Raw genomic sequence first — 20,481 nt, 5'->3', positions numbered from 1 at the left:
AGGGCTCTAACCCGGGCCCTTGGCAGTGAAACCGCAGAGTCCAATCCACTGGATCACCAGGGAATTTCCTGGCATCATACTTAAATAGTAGTAATCTTCTTAACACACTATGGGTGAGTTTACATATCAGCAACTATAATCAGAATAGACTTCTAGAAACTGTCAAATGCTTTGAAAAATCATTTCAGATATAAAACTCAAAATGATTCTGTGAAATTGACGATGAGAATTTTAGAATAAATAAATACATTTCTGATGAATTTCTATTTATCTCCCCCGGCTTCAAACAGACCAATGGTTCTTAATTGGGGCAGTATCACACACATAAACACCCAGTGCCTTTCAGAAATATATGAAGACTTGTCCATTGCTGCTATAATTGCAGGGTATCTTGACTGCAGTGTAACACTGACATTTAGTAGACCAGCTTCTGGGATGCTGGGGTCCCAGCTGTGTGTAGGACAGTTCTGGACAACTTGCTAATGTCCCTCCAGAGGAGATACTCATTTTTTTTCTTTTTCCCAGAGGAGTCATTCATGAAAGTGAAAGATCTATTTAGATTTATGATTTATATGAATCTAGAATCTGTTTTATTTTAAAGACAAATTGGGGATGGAATAGATCTTTAGTACGTCGTTTCTGCTATAAGACGTGTTTCTAAAAATCATCATGCTATGCAAAATCATGCAATAAAAAACACAGGGCTCATGAGGAACACTATATTCAACACATAAATAAAAAGATGGGATCCCATTAAAAGTAGTAGCATAGTTTTATACATGGTAAATGGTTAAGAAATATACAAGGACTACAATAAGTACGGGGGGGAAAAAACCCTAAAGTTCACTAGTGGAAGCGAGCAACAGAGGAGGCGACATTTGTGAGTAACTGTGAAGTGGTGGAGGGTTATCTGAAACTGGATGGAAAGCCGCAGCCCCATTCGCTACGTGTCCGGGTGTGGTGAAATGAAGTAACTGGTCTGTGTCTGGTGTGTTCATTTGCATGTGTGTGTGTACTCCTGAACATGAATCATTCAGAAGAAGTGCACTTCTCTGGGTCTGCCAAGTGTTTCTCGCTGAAAATGTCCAGCATAATCAGCAAATGTATTATGTTCAGATTGTTCCTTAATATGTCAATTGCTTTGGAACAAAGTTTAAAGCAAATGTCAGAGGAGAACTATGACTTGTTCTAGGAAGGCAGCTACCATCAAGAAAAATGTGGGTTTTGTTTGGTTTGGAATTTTCCAAGATTTGTTCACCATTTCAGAACATCATATCCTTTGGGCAGTTAAGACTTGTGGTCCGTGAACTCCCCAACATGATATCCTGGTATGAGTCTGCACTGGCAGCTGTCATATTCCTGGTGATCTGTGTAGAGGAGCAGGTACCAAACTATGTCACTAGATCTTCTACTGTAACCTTTAACTGGAATAGTTAAACAGCATTTATCTAATGAATAAATAAAATTACCTTAGAGATTACGTTCCTGTCATTTCTCCCTTCACATACAGCTAGAATATTATATTGAAAAATTTGAAATGTTATATAAAGGCCAATTATGTTATATAAAAGGGGCATGATAAAACATGTATCAGTAAAGGAGAGTGGCACTGGGTTTAATAGGACTGTGAACCCCTGATATAGAGAAACTTTAAAATAAAAAAAAAAGGGAAGGTGGTATATTCATGGAAGCATATCCATGAATAAATGTGAGGATTAAAGGAGATATTCCTGAACATATGATAGGTTTAAATAAATGACTGGTGGTATTATTACTATTTTTGATACCATATTAGAAGACCCACATATCCAGTCACTCCTTGAATCTTTCCTTATGGATGCCCCACATGGACCCCAAACTCAGACCAGGGTCACCAAATTCAGTAACTGCCCATTACTCCCCCAAACTTGCTCCTATCTGGATTTAACCTTGTAGTGAAAAGGCTTCATGTTTAACCTAGTAGTAGCCAGCTAGCCATGGAGCATTATATGTGACTCTTCTCCTTTCTGAGAGGCCTATATCCAATAAACCCCCCTTCCCATAAATTCTAGTCCCTCTGCATATTTCAAATCTATCTGCTTTTCTCTCTCCTGCCTACTACCACAGTATGTCAAGCTACCATCATCTCCTATGGAAATAGCCTCCAAGCTAAGCTCAGTCTCCTCTCTTTATCTCCTCAGATCTCTCCTCTCTTCACCATCATCCAACAGAAACACAGTAAGACTTCTATGCAATTTTCAATTTTCTGGACCAACATTTAGAAAAGGAAACATGGGCCATCAATTTTAATAGCAATTTATTTAACTTACTATATCCAAATGCTAATCATGTCAACATGCTACTCATACGAAAAACTGTAAAAGACATTTGGCCTCCTCCTTCTGCCATGTCTTCAAAGTCTGGCATGTACTTTATATTCACAGCACTTATCCCTTTGGACCAGCCACATCTCAAGTACAATTTGAGAAGATGTTATGCTATGCTATGAGACTCAGTATACACTCTCTGGTAACCAGGTCTGACAATGCGACTGGGCTTGAGTTGAATTGGGAAATACACTACAGTCCATCCCTTTACACCTTGGAGAAGGAAATGGGAACACACTCCAGTGTTCCTGCCTGGAAAATCCCATGGACAGAGGAGCCTGGTGGGGTACAGTTCATGGGTCACAAAGAGTTGGACATGACTGAGCAACTGATCACATCTCTTTACAAATAGGGTTCCACAAGAAGTGTAAGCCCTGATGCCCGAAGACATTTCATATCACAAATTAACTTCTCTCCTATGAGAGTCCTCAAACTTCCTCTTTCTAGCTCTCCAAACACATACACCTTGAGGGATTTCATCCAGTTCAGGGCTTAGCTATCATTAAGTGACAAGAAGGGACAAATCAGCCTCCAGTGTGGGCCTTTCTTGAGACCACACTCCTTATGAACATAGTGGGAAGCTCAATTCCTTACCTGCATCTTCAGATATCTTATAAATCCAGGCTTTTTCTTGGTTAACAAGACCACCACTTTCCACTGCCCTGGTTAGAATTCTGGTCATCTTTAGGTTCTCCATCTCTCTCTCCCCCTGACATCAAATCAGTCACTAGTTATGATCAATTCCTCTTCATTAAGCAAAACTGTCCCTTCTACTTCCATTGTCTGTTTGGATTGTTGCTGTCCTATTTCCATGGAAACAACATGACTTCATAATTGTCCCAATTGGTGTCCCTGCCTCCACTCCCTCTCAACTCGATTATTTTCCTTGCTGCCACACGGATATTTTTCTAAATAATAACAAAGACACTAACAATGGCAATGCCACTGTCTTGTTTCAATCTTCCCTTGGCTCCACTCCTCATTGCTTACAGGGCTAGATCTGAGCTCCTTGGGCTGGATTAGGATCTTGGGTTTTGACCTGTTTTTCCAGCTTAACTACGTCCATCCTGTCATAGACCCAGACAGCCAGCTACATCTAGATTTTCTCCATTCAGTCTTACACAACATGATCACGATTATCTAACATGCCGCTTTCCAATTTATTTTTATGCCCCACCTCTACTGGAATGTAAACTCCATGAAGGCAAGGACCTGCTGTGTTTTGCGTAGTACCGTGGACCTAGCACACAGAACAGTGTCCCAGTGTCCATGATGAAGTTTATCTATTGAAAAGTCAATAAATTGTTCTGAGATAGGATGAGACCTGAGACCTGGGACGGTTCGCTCCAGTGCTTGCCGTTGAACAAATGCCTCGAGCAACGAAATACAAAGATGTTATAAAGGACTAAAAATAACTGCGTGGACAGCTGGGGCAAATTATGGAGAACAAGGTGCAGAAAGACCAAGAAGCCCAATGGCCACTTCTGAAGAGCTGGGACAAAAGCAGGGAGTTGGGAGCCAAAGCAGAGTGCTGGGCATACCCTCTGCACATGACCACGGAAGGGGTGGGCAAACGAACGGAGCCACCACTCCAACCTGACCCCTGGACCCACACCCACCCTCACCTCGTACAAGGAACCTGCTTGCTCCCCCTCAGCAAGTGGGCAAGCAAAGGCACCCGTTGGTTCGTCTCACCTCCGTGCTGCAGCAGGTGCCCCCAGTGAAGTCTTGCCAGGATTTCTTGTCTGAACTCAGCAATTTCTATCGATTAAGAAGGCCAAGAACCCTGGTTGGTAATGCTCCAGGACCAACTCTGCAAAGAAGCCTGCTCCATCCTGCCTTCCATTCTCAGCAGGGTATTTGATCCTTTGCAATTGCAAAATACTTCAAATGTACCATTATTTTAGCACTAATAGCATACTGCACACCTTTACTCACATATCATCTCTTTTCTTTATTTGGTCTCCTTGATGGCAGGAATACTCTTATCCACCCTAAATGTGCATTATAGCACCCAGTTCATGGTAGGCATTCAAAAACTGTTTTATGAGCAAGTGAATACATAAATCAGAGGAAGAAGCAGAGCATTTGATTTGACCCGGGGTCACACACACACACACACACACACACCAGTGAGGAGTGAAACACACAGATCACCCTATGCAATTAAATGTTTCAAGGATTCTTCTCTGTGAGAGATGGATCCTAGCCTGGTCTTGGTGGCCGTTAAATCACCTTTGTAAAACACAGTTTTAAAGAGACAGCCTGGCTCATAAAACATCATAGGTAAGTTGTAAATCCGCCGATTTGAGATTTCTGGAATGGAAATACCGATAGATTTTGACCTTTAATGAGCTACTTCCATTATTTAAAAGATTCTACTCTTTTTGTAATAAAGGAACTGAGATTTGTGGATATTTTATGGTGTATTGGTTTCAGTTGGATTTTACCTTCAGTCATTTCAGCAAAAATCAGGAGGTTTCCCGGGTAGTGGAATTTCAGACATGCATGCATGCTGAGAGGGAAGCTGAGGGGAAATGATGTTTTGATTTCTTCACGACTCCTTTCAGACACCCATTCCCATGTCCAGGTTCTAAGGACTCCATTTCCAGAATGCGCACTGTGCTGACCACTCTCAGTTCTAATCAGGTGACACGCTGAAGCCAGTGACTGCCTTCTCACTTGTTCAAGGCATTCATACTCTGCGCAGCCTGGGACGGGCAGAGCCTAGGAGTGAAAAGCACAGATGGCAAGTTGGTAGCATCAACATTTCTCCAGCAACAAAATTGGGAAATCAAAATGTCAAACAAGACATAAAAACTAGACACCTCAAGCATGTAATCGTATATTTATTTCTCTTTTTAAAGAACACTCCTTAATGTAATTCAATATACAAACTTGGTTTCACAGAATTATAATCCACTATATAGCACAAAGATAACCCAGATTGTGTGTGTGTGTGTGTGTCTGTGCGTGCACACACGTGTGTGTGTGCCCATGTGTTGTACCCCTTCCCTTCCTTCCACTCATCGGAACCTACAAACAAAGGCTCTGCCCATTGTCAACGCTAACCAAAGCCCATTCTGAATGTTATATACAAAAGACAGCATCCTCCCACAAGTTCTTTTCCCTGGTAAGCCTCTTTTCCGTTCCCCCTGAGATAGCCAGGGGTCTGACACTCTCCCCTTCTGCAGTAGGGTCAAGTGGCTTCCCCCAGAGCTGATGTCAACCCTGTTACCGTGCAGACTGGCTGACAGAAAAGGCTGGGGAGCAGGTCTCCCTGCCCTTCCCCGCTTCCACACCCACCTCAGTCCAAGCGCGACCCCTCTGGAGTAGCCTCAGTCACCATCTCGTGCAGCAAGAACCAAGGAGATTGCTAAGCCCAGGTCTTCTCCACGGGCAGCGCACAGCACCGCCTGCCAAGCCACCGGGCCGGCCGATAACCAAGCTCAACACAGTCCAATGTGCTTTGTCACTTTAATTTTTAAAGACACCCTAGCATAGGCCTGTGGCAACCTAGTGTCCAACTGAGTTACATAAAATTGTACCAGTGATGCACTTGTACATATTTACATGGGGCGGAATGTTTTCCCATATTTTTAGTTGAGTATATAGATCAACATGTTCACATAAGACCAAATACTTTTAATATTATTTATAACTGATTTATAAAGCTTTGAAAAAACTCACAATAGCACATTGTTTACTTTAATGCTTTACGGTACTATCAGTTTAAAATCACAATCAGCACTTAAGTTATAGTCAATCCAGCAAACAAGAGACAAAAAAATTTACAAGAGTTAAGAACTGACTGATACATCCTTTATCTTTTTTTTTTAACTAATGCATAAGTGCAGAATAAGATACTCTAGTTTAAATATCTTGTTTACAATATACATTTTTTTGTTCTAGTTACGCAACAATAAACCCCATGCTTCACATAGAAAAGCAATCCACAACATTAAGAAAAAATGTACAATTTATGAAACAAAGTAAATAAATATTAGTATTACAGAATCAGAGCTGTACATAAAAGCTGTTCAGTTTTAATCATATAAAAATATGTTTTAGTGCAACCTCACATATATATTGATGCTGTTTTGCTTTACATCATTTAGATCCAAGTGTCCAAAAAAGGAAAGAAATTACATTTATTACAAAGCAGATACACAAATTCTAAAATATGTACAAATTACTGCTAAAAAATGCTTATAAGAATATAAGCAAAGTAAAGAAAAGGCACAAACATCTGTACAATTTTAAAAGTACCAGACCCAATAGGTTAATTTCAAATTTTGTTTTGGTCAGGCTCATGATGACTTGTTAATTTACCTAATTCTTCTGATATAACAAAAGTATATATAATAGCAAACTACCAGTAACTTAGGACAGGCATGCTATAAACTTGATTACCTCTATTTCTAGAAAAACGAAAACAAAAACAAATGGGAAAATGTGGAAATGAAAGTCTCCATGCATCTTAGATCAATGTAGTTGACTCTTCTCTGAAGCCGATTCCTTGCCTTCCTCTGTGCTTGAAGGTAATTCCTTGCTGTCTTGAAAGCCCGACTGTTGGTCATCCAGACAACTCTTGCTGTAAAACGTGGAGTGAGCGAATGCAGTCTGGGATGTACCAAAATTGTCCTTTTCGCCATCATGCAAGTCAGGGTGGGTGGCTGAGGTACAGGGCTGGCCTGGCTCAGGCCCACTAAAGTGTCTAATGCTAGCCTGTGCACTTTCCAAGGGTTTCTGATGAGGCGCTTGCCCCCGAGCTGACTGATCTGCCCCCAGCAGAGCGGCCTCTTCTGTGGCAATCCGGAGGGAGGCGATGGCTTTTGTGCAAGTCTGGATGTTTTCCTCCTGTTCCCGCTCGGTGGCATTCAGGCTGTCCTCTGAAGTGCTCTGTTTCATCAGCAGCCGCGGAGAGGAGGCCGTGCTAGGTGGACCAGATGACTGGGGAGCGTGAGGCGACCGCTTCCCAGGCGGCTTCGAACCTGCATGGGGATCCTTGGCGAAGGAGTCCCCCGAGGCGCCCCTCTTCTCCTCGGAGCCCTCCATTGGCAGAGGCAATGTGGGTGGGGGGTGGACACCGGCAAGGGCCGGCGGGATGGAGTGAACCATTTGGATCCCACCGACTGGCACCATGGGGATAGGAGCTCGCACTTGCTGCTGAGAGTGGAGTGGAAGGTGGCTGAAGACATAGTCAGTGGGACCCTCAGGGAAAAGGCTGGGGCCTGGATGTTCATAAGCACCTTCTTGGTCTCCATAGAGACTGAAGTAAGGAACCTGAGGTAATCCTCTTCTTAAATTCTGCATCGGGGACACAGAGAGACAACACTTAGGACCCACCGTGCTTCATGTTTAGGTCAAGCTGATTCATTCATTCATTCATTCATTCACTAACTCATTCCTTCAAAACACGTGAAGACTCCCTAATCTCTCTATCACTCTTTCACTCCTCAAGACAAAAGAGGTTTGCTCCGCCGTCTTTTAGGATTCTTGAATGAAGCAGGTAGGTCTGTGAAAAGTTGCTTTTGTTGTTAAACAGGAATGTGATAAAACCTGCAGTGTGTTTTCCACTAGGTACAGAGACTGTCCAGCTCTTTTTTTTTGTAAGACAGAATGAAAAGAAAATAATGGATAATTACCAGAAAAACTATACTGAGCCAAAAAACACTAATAACAAGTTTTTAAATCCAAAAGAAAGTTAAACGATTACCATCTGTTTATATACTGGGCAGATTTTTAATATTTTTCTTAAGTGTTGATGAATATAAATGGAGTGACAAGCTTGAAAATTAGCTCTCTTTTTTTTTTCTTTTTTAGTCTTCTACAGAACAGATGACAAAATGGTGGTGATACACAAACTGGTCCCTCCAATGTGTAAGACATTGCTCTAAAGAAATAGATTTCTGCTCAGGAGGCATCGAGGCAGAAGATCAACACCAGCATCTCCATCAGACCATAATTCAAGGCCAGATTTTGTATGGAAACTATGCATCAAAGTAGTTAATGCTAAGTATTTAAAATAGTTATAATTCGTATTCAACTTTGTGGCTGGGAACCAGAAATGACTATATTTTAATTTTTCTATCTATGTTGTTATTTCCACTTAAATAGCTTCCTGGCACTTAATAAATTAGGACGTTTAAAGTTTGGGGCCAGAATTCCAGATTTCATGGTCCCAGTCCTGAAAATGGAGAACCCATTTTGTATAATTGTTTCTATAGCAAAACCTCACCTAGCTGTGAGATTATCGGGTTTAAATGAGATGACAAAGCTTCAATTAACCGAGATTCATCCTTTTAATGCATGCATGGTCAGTCACTCAGTCATGTCTGACTCTTTGCGACCCCATGGACTGTAGCCCACTAGGCTCCTTTGTCCATGGGATTCTCCAGGCAAGAATACTAGCGTGGGTTGCCATTTCCTTCTCCAGAGGATCTTCCCAACCCAGGGATTGAACCTGTGTCTCCTGCATTGCAGGCAGATTCTTTACCACTGTGCCACCGTTTCAAGAATGTTTCAGATCTAAAATGCAAGTTGTGCTCTATACCATTAGTGATTCATCCAGTTCTAATTAGATTGTGAGACCAGGTTAGGAACGATAAATTATCCACCGTTTCTGCTACTCTGTACCATTCTTGGCCCTTACCCTGTTCTAGGCTTCACCTTATTCAAGCCAAAAACAAAAGACTTGTGCTGAAAGTGCAGGAGAAATCATGAAAACATCAATCCTCATAAGCTAAGGACCTCATAAGCTACGTAAGGGAAGAATTCTATGGTATGAGAAAAATCACTGACTGAGACCAAAAATTCCCGCTTGTATTTATTTGCTCTGGTTTTAAAAAGGCATGTTTACTTCATCCAACACTAGGTAAGGTGGAAGATCATAATGCCTACAATAACCACCTGTGAATGTAACCAAATGAATCTTCTTTGGATCACAATGATCACAGATGTAAAGTTTGAAATAAAACATAGCTTGGCTCTTTTTCCATCTTGCCTTTGGTTGCTATTCTGTGATGTCCACGGTATATACCTAATCAGAATGGGGGTTTGTGAGGCAGCCAAAGACAGAGCTGTCCTATTTCATAAGATCTCTGACTCAAGTCCAACAAAGCGAGTGATGAAGTGTCCTCTAAAAATAGGATGTATTCAATCTGTTCAAAAGCCAATAGAATTTTGTGTTAAGTATACAAGTGTTATATTCAGACTTTTACTGACCAGACATTAAATGATTACAACCACAGAAGCGAGTGTACAATTCCTATCACGTAACCACTTCCATGGCTCCAAATACTGCCAAGCCTTTCACATATTCTTTGTCCTCAGATTCACCCCTTCTTCACCCTCCAAATAACTCTCCAAGAGATTTTTCTACTCTAATTTTTACTTCATTTGCAACCTTATCTTGTTTTACAATTTGAGCCTTACCATTTTAATATGAATAAAATCCCACCTTACTTAAAAATCTTGACACAGAAATATGAATAATGAATGCCTGTGTGGGTTGTGTTAAGTGTATGCATATGTATGTGTATATCTATCTGTATCCTATGTACCAGATATTTACCCCAACTCATCTTTTCAACAGTGTCAGTAGGTCCTCTGGAAGCAAAGGATGAGAAGGAGGTAGAGATACAGGAGTTCTGGCTGGGGTTGGTGACGGGGAGCGGGATGTAAGGTATGTGACGGAAACAGGGAGAGGAAACAGGGGGTCAGCTGGAACTGATCCAGGCTCAGACACGATAGAGGGCGCAGGGGAGAACGTGGCCTTGGCTTGAAGACGAAGGTCTATCCTGAAGGTTCCAACATCAGGAGGCTGTTAGCTCACTGCATTCCTTACAGCTGAATGGTAAGTTCTTTCAAGGACAGAAGTCTACTTGGCCCACCTCCCTGGCTGCCACAAACAGATGAAAAAACTAACCAAGAGGTTAAGTGACTTGCTCAAGACCACACAGAGAGCAAGGGATGGAACCGAATCATGACCCTTGTACTAGACAGTGTTCACGGATGCTCTGCACTGCGGACCAGGACACACTTTCTTTGTCTCCTTGCTATTTATCTACCAAAACCTTAAAAACGGAAAAGGAACAATTCTTGTTTTAAAAGGATGAGGCCAGAAACCATACAATTTTTCCGTCATCATCACTGAGCCACATATGATTAAGCCCTCAAAAAAAATTTACTGAATGAGTGAATAAAACTCTTTTCTCTCTTCCTCTTCCTTCCTTCTTCCCTCTATTTCCTTCCTTCTTTCCTTTTCTCCTTATCTATCCATCCATTTACCTACCTACCTACCTACTTATCATCTATCTTAAAATTAAAACTAACCAGAGGACATTAGAGCAGAAATAGCAGGGTTCTAGAATCTCAGTGACTGCATATCATCTCCTCCAAACTTGCTCCCTGGAACCTACCACTACAGGCTGAACCAGATAACGAGTGTACCATGCTTGGCTACGAGGTCCTTTCAATGCCAGTCACTACGCTGTGAGCGCTTGGTCAATGTTAAACCACAGGTATTGCTAACAGAATTTCCACCAAAAATAATTAATCTTTAGGGTTATTCCAATTTAATATGTTCATACGTGAGATGGCCGGATAGCATCATCTGCTCAATGAACATGCAAGTTTGAGCAAACTCTGGGAGATGGTGAAGGACAGGGAAACCTGGCATGCTGCAATCCATGGGGTTGCAGAGAGCTGGACACAACTAACTGATTGAAGAACAACAATATAGATTCTTCAGACAGGGAAGCACTCATCTCCTACAGCAATCAGCAGAAGTTCTCCTTAAAGGATCATTGATTCTTTTTCACAATGAGAATCTTGTCTATACATCATGGAAAGACGAAAATTCTCTGCTGCCCCTCAAAAACAGAGTGCTAAAGCATCAAATGGGAAGCGTCTGAGACCAAGCATCCCTGCTTTAGGAAGAATTCCAAGGGCTATTCTTTCCTATCACGTCAGCAAAGTAGCATGTTAAGAACTGTCTACAGAGAATTAAACTGGGTAATAGAGCAAAAGCTGAACACTTGGGCTTCATAAATGGTAAAGTTCAACAATTTCATTAAATATCCAGGTGAACTGGTATGAAAAAAAATACAAATTCAATCACTAATAAAATCAATCTCTTTTCACCAACAACTTTCTGGGCAGAGATCCAAAAATTAGATGAAGTCTTTAAGTCCACTTCTTTGCTTCCTTTGCCCAAAGTGACTGTGAGTTGATATTATTTTTTAATAACAGTACTGTGTTGGCACCAAAGCATTATTTTTTATGCCTACAGATGACTTGGTATACTCCAACATCTCCCATATATCACAGTCTTGACCCACTAGGCAAATTAGAATGGGGGAGCCTCAGCTGACACACTCCACAGCACCATTGGGTCTAACCAGAGATCAAATTGCCAACATCCGTTGGATCGTAGAAAAAACAAGGGAATTCCAGAAAAACATCTACTTCTGCTTCATTGACTATGCTAAAGCCTTGACTGTGTGGATGACAACAAACTGTGGAAAATTCTTCAAGAGATGGGAGTACCAGACCACTTTACCTGCCTTCTGAGAAATCTGTATCCAGGTTAAGAAGCAACAGTTAGAACTGGACATGGAACAATGGACTTGTTTAAACTGGGAAAGGAGTATGTCAAGGCTACAATTATCACCCTGCTTATTTAATATACAGAGTAAACCATGCAAAATGCCAGGCTAGATGAATCACAGGCTGGAATCAAGACTGCAGGGAGAAATAACACCAGCCTCAGATATGCACATGACACCACCTTAATGACAAAAAGTGAAGAGGAACTAAAGAGCCTCTTGATGAAGGGGAAAGAGGAGAGTGAAAAAGCTGGCTTAATACTCAACATTCATAAAAGTAAGGTCATGGCATCCAGTCCCATCACCTCATGGCAAATAGATGGGGAAAAAATGGAAACAGTGACAGACTTTATTTTCATGGGCTCCAAAATCACTGTAGACGGTGACTGCAGTCATGAAATTAAAAGACGCTTGCTCCCTGGAAGAAAAGCTATGATAAACCTAGACAGATTATTAAAAAGCAGAGACATCACTTTGCCAACAAAGGTTCATTTAGTCAAATCTATGGTTTCTCAAATAGTCATGTACAGATGTGAGAGGTGAACTATAAAGAAGGCTGAGCGCCAAAAGAACTGATGCTTTTGAACTGTCGTGCCTGAGAAGACTCTTGAGAGTCCCTTGGACTGCAAGGAGATAAAGCAGTCAATGAAATCAACCCTGAATATTCACTGGAAGAACTGATGCTGAAGCCGGCCACCTGATGCGAAGAGCTGACTCATTGGAAAAGACCCTGATGCTGGGAACGGCTAAGGGCAGGAGGAGAAGGGGATGACAGAAGATGAGATGGCATCATCGACTCAACAGACATGAGTCTGAGCAAACTCTGGAGATCGTGAAGGACAGGGAAGCCTGGGGTGCTGCAATCCCTGGGATCACAAAGGGTCAGACACAACTTAGTGACTGAACAACAAATACCAGAAAAAGCATTTTCCACCCCAGATGTGGTATTCTGATATGAAAGGGATTTCTCACTCTATTTATCTTGCAATATCATGGACTTAAGAAGAGCCCTCCTTGCTACTTGGTACCACTAAGACACAAAAACCTGTGGAAATGCCCTTCTTTTTCTTAGCTGGCTAATTTATTAGCTCAGCAGCTAAGTTATGTCCTGATTGCTACACATGTTTGTTTCTACAGTCATTGCACCCTGAAGACCATGCTGGTGGCAGGCTTGTAAACAGAGGGTCCTAGGGGCTGGAAAGCAGAATGCAGCAGGGAGTTTTCCTCTAAGCATCTAACTCAGGATGGTGAAAAGATGATGAGAGAGGGGAAGCTGACCACTAGGGCCGTGAGAAGACGGCAGAGCTGATAGCTGGTAGTGCTTCCTTGGCTGTGAAGGGCAGTGACGCCCCACATGATGGAAATCCAGAGCAAAGAGAGAATGGCCACCAATAGAGCCCAGGAAACAAAAAACACATGGAAAGCAGCCAAACTCCAGAGGTATCCTTCCTCTGTCTATGCTAGGTATGCTAGGTGCCTGCTTCTTTTTTTTTAATTTTACACGAGTTGAAAAAGACATCAAGATCTATCATGTCGGTGAAGTGAGGCAGGGCCGATCCTCTTCTATGGATGTGCATTAAGCCCCACTGCCCGTATTTCATCCATGATTGCTACTGTTGTTATCTTAATCTATAATGAAGGCATCCACAGAAATCTCCTCTGATGCTTTCTCCCTTACCTCTTCCAACTGCCCACTGTGAGCTCACGATATCATTGAACAAGGGCTCTCGGTAATAGGAGGTGGTGAGACCAGCAAGAAAAGCATACGTGTTCATGCCTTTCATTTATACCACGGGGTTCATTCTCCCCTCTCCTGGTCCCTGACTGGTTTCACACATCCACTCACTATCGGCAAAGTAATTAGTTTATTTAAAAAACTTTTTTTTGGATTGAGAGTCAACGCTAATGCCTGAATCAGAATTTTCACCTGGTAGAGAGTTAGATAAATGATACCTAAATATCCCTAAGAGTGTCTGTCTAGGGAGTCATGTCATTCCAAAGACTTTTTACCTTTTCCACTCATGCCAAGGTTTCAACTCCTGCCTATAACGAGTTAAACTTAGAAAGCATTCAGAGAGGTCTCACCTGTCATTACCAGATTGAAATGCTCTTCTCTGATGCAATACTACACTTGGGGTAACGCCACAGCCATGAGATTGACAATAGCATGTGATAAAAATGCCTTCCTGCTATTTTCAGTAACCAAGTTCACTCCTCCCCACGAGAGATACCATGTCATCATAAATTTCACACCAGTATGTCATCAAGAGGCTCCAATGAGCTTAGGCTTATATATTAAAAAGAGAAAACTAACGATACTTACAGGAGGCCCCAATACAATTGGCTCTGCTTGCAAATACTGCCCCATGGACAACGGTGGGTTGTGGTATAAAGCCCTTCTGGGAGATGGTGCCCTTATGGTGGTCATGTATCTTCTCTCTCTTCTGGGAGAGAGGTCCCTCCTGGCCATGATTTCTTTCCCAGGTGACACTGGCCTCCTTGGGGACAGATGCCTTCTTGGCGAAACATCTCTCTGCGACATCTCTCTTCTCAAGGCAGCTTCCTTTCTTGGTGAAAGATGTCGCATGGGTGACAGATCTCTTCGAGGTGACAAATGTCTTCTGGGTGACAAATCCCCTTTGGGTATCAGACACCTCTTTGGTGAATTATCTCGACAGGGTGAAGAATCATATCCTGGTGAGGAATGGCGGCTGGAGGGTGAGAAGTCCCGTGGGGAGGAGCCCGGCTCTGAAGACAGCATGCACTCTTCATCCATACAACTGGGGATGTCTAACCTGTCTTTGTCTGGTTCTGAGTCTGTACTTTTGCTCTGGAATAACCTCTGGTACTCTGTCATCTGAGTATCTTCACATGAGTCACTTGGTGTCATCAGCTGAGTAACCTGAATACTTGGCAATGTAACCAAATAGCTGATCAATGAAGAATGCCCCAGGGAGCTATCGGAAGGAACCCCGTGGGGCACAGCGCCAACATTCACAGGCAAGGAGGAGAATCTAGGAGGCTGGGGACTGGTGCTTCTTGATCTTGTTTTTGGTGTCAAATCTCCTTGGTCATCAAAGTCATCATCGTCTTCATCATCATCGTCATTATCATCTCCGTCTTCACCGTCCGATTCTTCGGCATCTGAGAACTGATGATCAGTTGAAATGCTGGACATGCTATGCTTTTCACTTGCTTTGTGCAAATCTTCCATCGTTTCTGAAGCAATTGAACAAAGAGAGTGAACATCAAGATTCAGACAAGAAGGTTAGAAGCTAATTCAGATGCCATCTCTTTCCAAAAGCTTTCCTCGATCCTCCAGGCCCCTAAACATGGTCATCTCTGAATGCCTATAACATAAGCACTTACCTCTGTGACACTGATTGGTTCTTATCTTTTTATGTAGCTAACTGGTTTCATTCCCACCTACAAATATGGCCTCCAGAGTAGGAACTTTTAGCTCAGCATCATACCACTCATCGAAAACCCTCAATAAGTGGGTACACAATGTTAATGATGATATTAGAGGAAAAAGAAAAGCAAGAACCTGTCTCTACAAGTCAGGAGGTCCAGCTGATCCCCAGATTTTCTATTGAGGTTATTGATGGACTTCTTTTCCTACTAGATTTCCTCTTGGTCAAAAAAATAAGACATTAAAATGCTTTTCAAATTTCCCAAAAAGTATCATAAAATTTAAATCACCACTACAACTTAAGTGCAATTAGATTTCCTTTATGGTTCTATTCTAATAACAGAATTGTTTTCACATTAAGGCATTTCTACCTCTTCAGCCAAAACTGAAATGGATTTCTTCTTGCTAGGTCTCAAGCAATTCAATGTGTCAGACTTCTCTTCTATGTTTAGTATTTAGTAAAATGAAACGTGATCAGTTTTCTTTTTTTTAAATACCTATATTTATTCTACCACCTTGGCTGCAGAGTGCCAGCCTGCACAGTAAAGAGGTCAGTCAACCAAAGTATGAATACCTGCTTCCTCGGTTTCGGTGTCATCAACTGATGTCATCGAGACTCCCAACTCCAGGCATTTCTTCATGTGTGCTTTAGATTTCATATGCTTCGTTAAGTTTCCTAGAAAATACAGCCAAAAAAAAAAAAAAGCAATTAGTTGGTTACCAAAATGTGATGACCGCTCCAAAATTCAGTGTGAAATGAACCAACTTGAGATAACACAAATTTGTTTCTACCCCCTGCTCCTTGCCTCAAACTTAAGAGGAACAATTTGGCTTCTGAAGATATGAACCCCCAACGGCTTCAGCCCAGTCTCAGGTCGTCTTTGTTCTAGACCTGGGGAAGTCTAAGCTCATATTATTTCAAGTGTAGACTCAAGTATGACTGAGAATCCCAGACTTTTCTGGCTGAGAGAGGATCTAATATCTTTGGCCCCATTGGGTCTGCCTTCTTGGGCTCCACATAAACAGGGTGACACAAGCTGGGTAACACATCTCTGAGCGATTTTAGAGTAAACTATTGTAATCAACATCGTCCCTGGACCCCAGACCTCCTGTCATCAATCAGATATAGATTAAACTGGCAGGATGCTCACTTGTCAGAAGAAAAAATAAACACAAAACGATGTTGGGGCCAATCCTGTAAATGAATTCAAAGATCCAAACAAATACTTAGCTAACTACTTATTGGAAACATTAATCTTAGTATTTAGCTTCTATCCATCTGATAAATATCAGCAGAGTTTATGACAGCAACTTCTAAAGTTCCAGAGCAGCAAAATTCCTTATTTATCTTGAAACTCCCACTGTTCAATGTATTATGATGGTGATATAAGCTTCCCAGGTTGCTAGTGATAAAAAACATGCCTGCCAATGCAGGAGCCATAACAGACTGGGGTTTGATCCCTGAGTTGGGAAGATCCCCTGGAGTAGGAAATGGCAACCCACACCAATATTTTTGCGTGGAAGATCCCATGAACAGAGGCACCTGGTGGGCTATAGTCCATAGGGTCGCAAAGAGTCAAACACAACTGAAGCGACATAGCATAAGCCCAAACTCTTGCATCTTCCATACACAGATAGTTATAGACAACTGTCCCTTATGTGTAGTATAAATAGTATAGTATGATGCCCTCTGTATCTGTAGGTTCAGAGTTCATGGATAAGGAGGGATGATTGTATAACTATACACGTACCTAATTACATATGTATGTGTGTTTCTACATGTGCATGCTCAGTCGCTAAGTTGTGTTTGACTCTTTGTGACTCCATGGATTGCAGCCCTCCAAGCTCCTCTGTCCACGGCATTTCCCAGGCAAAAATACTGGAGTGGATTGCCATTTCCTTCTCTGGGGGATCTTACTGACCCAGGGCTCAAACCTGCATCTCCTTCCTGCATTGGCAGGAGGCTTCTTTACCATTACGTCACCTGGGAAGACCATGTGCTTCTACAGATTTATATAATTTCTAAACAGAATGTGAGAAATTATGAAAACACTGATTAATCACCTCTGACTTAGGATCTATGAAATTGTATATATATATATAAAATTTCACATCATGTGGAATTCCACAGCTGTGCTGTGTTTAGTCGCTCAGTCGTGTCCAACTCTTTGTGACCCTATGGCCTGTAGCCCACCAGGCTCTTCTGTCCATGGGGATTCTCCAGGCAGAAATCCTGGCGTGGGTTGCCATGCTCTCCTCCAGGGGATCTTCCCAAACCAGGGATTGAACCCAGGTCTCCCACATTGCAGGTGAATTCTTTACAATCTGAGCCACCAGGGAAGTCCCAAAATATTGGAGTGTGTAGCCTACCCCCTCTCCAGGGGATCTTCCTGACCCAGGAATCAAACTGGGGTCTCCTGCATTACAGGCAGATTCTTTACCAGCTGAGCTACCCGGGAAGCCCATTCCACATCATATGTATAACTAATCAAAAGAAATTTAGGAACTAATTCAGCTATAAGGGCCATATTACTTTGTTCTTTGACAATGCTTTAGTCACAGAGCAGCAAATGCTTTAAGAGTAGGCTCACTAAATCCAGGCGGAAACTCCAGCTTGCTGAAATAGTTTGTTCCTCTTGCAGGAGTTTTTGGCTTACTATTATTGTAATATATGAGCCACAACTCTAAACTGGGGCACTGTTGTTTATTATTTTATTCATATTACTTCGTTTTTTAATTAGAGAAAATGAAGTCACTCAGTTGTGTCCGACTCTTTGCGACCCTGTGGACTGTAGCCCCCCAGGCTCCTCCGTCCATGGGGTTTTCCAGGCAAGGATACTGGAGTGGCTTGCCATTTCCTTCTCTAGGGAATTTTCCTGACCCCAGGGATTGAACTCGGGTCTCCCACATTTCAGGCAAACTCTTTACCATCTGAGCCACCAGGGAATCCTTAACATTTGGCTTATTGCTTATATTCCTACAAATATAATGTGCTATTTTTGTAACTCCAAACATGGAAATATTTCCTGGCCCATATTGCTCTTATGTACCAAAAAGTCATACATCTAATTTTTCTAAAGGTCTCAAAAATTCTTATAGACAAATTATCATGAGCTTCCCTGGTAGTTCAGCTGGTAAAGAATCCACTTGCAATGGAGGAGAACCTGGTTCGATTTCTGGGTTGGGAAGATCCCCTGGAGAAGGGATAGGCTACCCGCTCCAGTAGTGTTGGGCTTCACTGGTAGCTCAGATGGTAAAGAATCCGCCTGTAACGCGGAAGACCTGGGTTGGGAAGATCCCCGGAGGAGGGCATGGCACCCCACTCCAGTATTCTTGTCTGGAGAATCCCCATGGACAAAGGAGCCTGGCGGGCTACAGTCCATGGGGGTTGCAAAGAGTCGGACACAACGAAGCACAGCGCATGATTATCAAGAATTTCAAAACCTGTAAATTAATGAAAATCATCTGCTTCTGTAAGGGTGCAAATAATCTGTGTATGTGGATAGATGTGGAAGTTAGTTAAGTCAAGATAGATCTTCATATGTGTTTCTTATATTTTTCTTTCTTCCTGTTTCAAGTAAGCACTCAGGCTTTGGGCTCTCATCCTCAGGGTAGGTTTATAGTTAGAAATCTGGCTCAGAAATGACCCTGCCCTGACTTTAGCTTACTGAAGTCTTGAATGTCCGAAGAATTATAGCAAAGAGAAAGCAGCAGGATGGCAGGAAAGGGTGCCTGGAGAAGTGATACAGGCAAAGAGGAGGTACCAGTCCTACAAGAGCACTTTGATTCTGTACTCAGATGGTGTGACGACAGCAGCTGGCTGGAAGTGGACACTGGTGAGGGTTTCCCAGGATGATTTGCTCTTTTCAAGATCCTAAGACATTTGTACTTTTCCAAAGGGTGACAAGGAAACTCCGATAATGATCAAGCATAAGTTATTTTCTGCTAAAACTCCAAGACAATGGTTCAGAGCCAAATTTAACATGATAAAAAAGAACTATCTAGCCATGTGACATTTCTTCAGGTACAGTTTCAGGAGGCTATACCCACAGTCAACCCACACGCCCAGGAAATACCAGTTGTAATGACCGGTGGATCCACTTTATTTCCTAAAACCAAAGTTTATATATTTTTTATGTCCTAGGGAGTCTCTTACTGAAGTTCCACATAAAAGGCTTGATTGTGCAAAAGTGGATGGTATTTAAAGGACCTCATGTTTGCCTCCTTTGAAATGCAAATGAACATTCCCTCCCCCTTTTCGTGGCTTCACAGAGGCATAATTGTAATATAAATATCTTTTTAATAAAGAAAAAACAGATATGCTCAGAGGCAACACATTTACATTTCTGACAAACCAATAAAGACAATTTTGGATTTGGGGTATAAAAGAAAGTATGTACATATTTCTCTACCAAAGATAGTTTTATTTGATATTTATTTTTCTTGATGGGTAGTGGAGCAGATTAATTAGTATGCAAATTAAAGTTAAAACATCGGAAAATGTTTGTGTAAGGTCAGTGGTGGGGTGTCTATAGGGTTTCATTAGTATTTCTACGTGTGCACATGCGTCTATGTATGCTCAGTCATGTCTGACTCTGCGACCCCATGGACTGTAGCCCATCAGGCTTCTCTGTCCATGGGATTTTCCTGGCAAGAATACTGAAGTGGGCTACCATTTCCTCCTCCAAGGGATCTTCCTGATCTAGGGATTGAACCCATATATCCTGTCTCCTGCATACTTTGACAGTAAGTAGTAAAATAAACTTCTATAGAAGTCAAATCACCTCTATTCCACAACTATTTGTATTCTGAAAACACTGGGTTTATGAACATTTTCATAATTTTACAATCTGATAGAAGTAAGATTGAAGCAACATTTTTGTATAAAATATTTTCAGGTAAGACTACCTGTTAAAAACAGACTTATTTTTAAAAGACAGAATATCATTTCAAGGCAAGTCTTAGTTTTATGAGATTAATAGCTGTGGCCTGAGAGTAAGAAATTGTCTCTGAGCTCATAAATACACAGAACACAAGCGATCAAATTTCTATGCATAATTAATGCCAGTGTGGATGGAGGGGCCCACCCGGG

At 41.9% G+C, this 20,481-nt stretch overlaps 1 protein-coding gene across 2 annotated transcripts in view; it reads right to left on the bottom strand.

Moving 5' to 3' along the window:
• Window positions 1-4,295: 4,295 nt before the first annotated feature.
• Window positions 4,296-20,481, bottom strand: part of HIVEP2 (HIVEP zinc finger 2) — a 28,052-nt gene continuing 11,866 nt past the window's right edge. Inside the window, exons 4-6 of one of the 2 annotated variants that reach the window (XM_070461326.1) lie at window positions 15,964-16,065; window positions 14,301-15,196; window positions 4,296-5,093 (exon numbers count right to left, since the gene is read on the bottom strand). In XM_070461326.1, the coding sequence (XP_070317427.1) occupies window positions 4,731-5,093; window positions 14,301-15,196; window positions 15,964-16,065 (1,361 nt within the window). In that variant the 3' untranslated portion in view covers window positions 4,296-4,730. Of the gene's footprint in view, window positions 5,094-5,197; window positions 7,677-14,300; window positions 15,197-15,963; window positions 16,066-20,481 lie in introns of those variants that run through there. The other variant, XM_020899667.2, reaches the window with a different exon arrangement.

Source organism: Odocoileus virginianus, chromosome 34 (genome assembly GCF_023699985.2).
Source record: "Odocoileus virginianus isolate 20LAN1187 ecotype Illinois chromosome 34, Ovbor_1.2, whole genome shotgun sequence".
NCBI classification, from domain to species: domain Eukaryota; kingdom Metazoa; phylum Chordata; class Mammalia; order Artiodactyla; family Cervidae; genus Odocoileus; species Odocoileus virginianus.
Note: the sequence above shows the minus strand (reverse complement) of the source record. Positions and strands in the feature narration are given on the sequence as shown.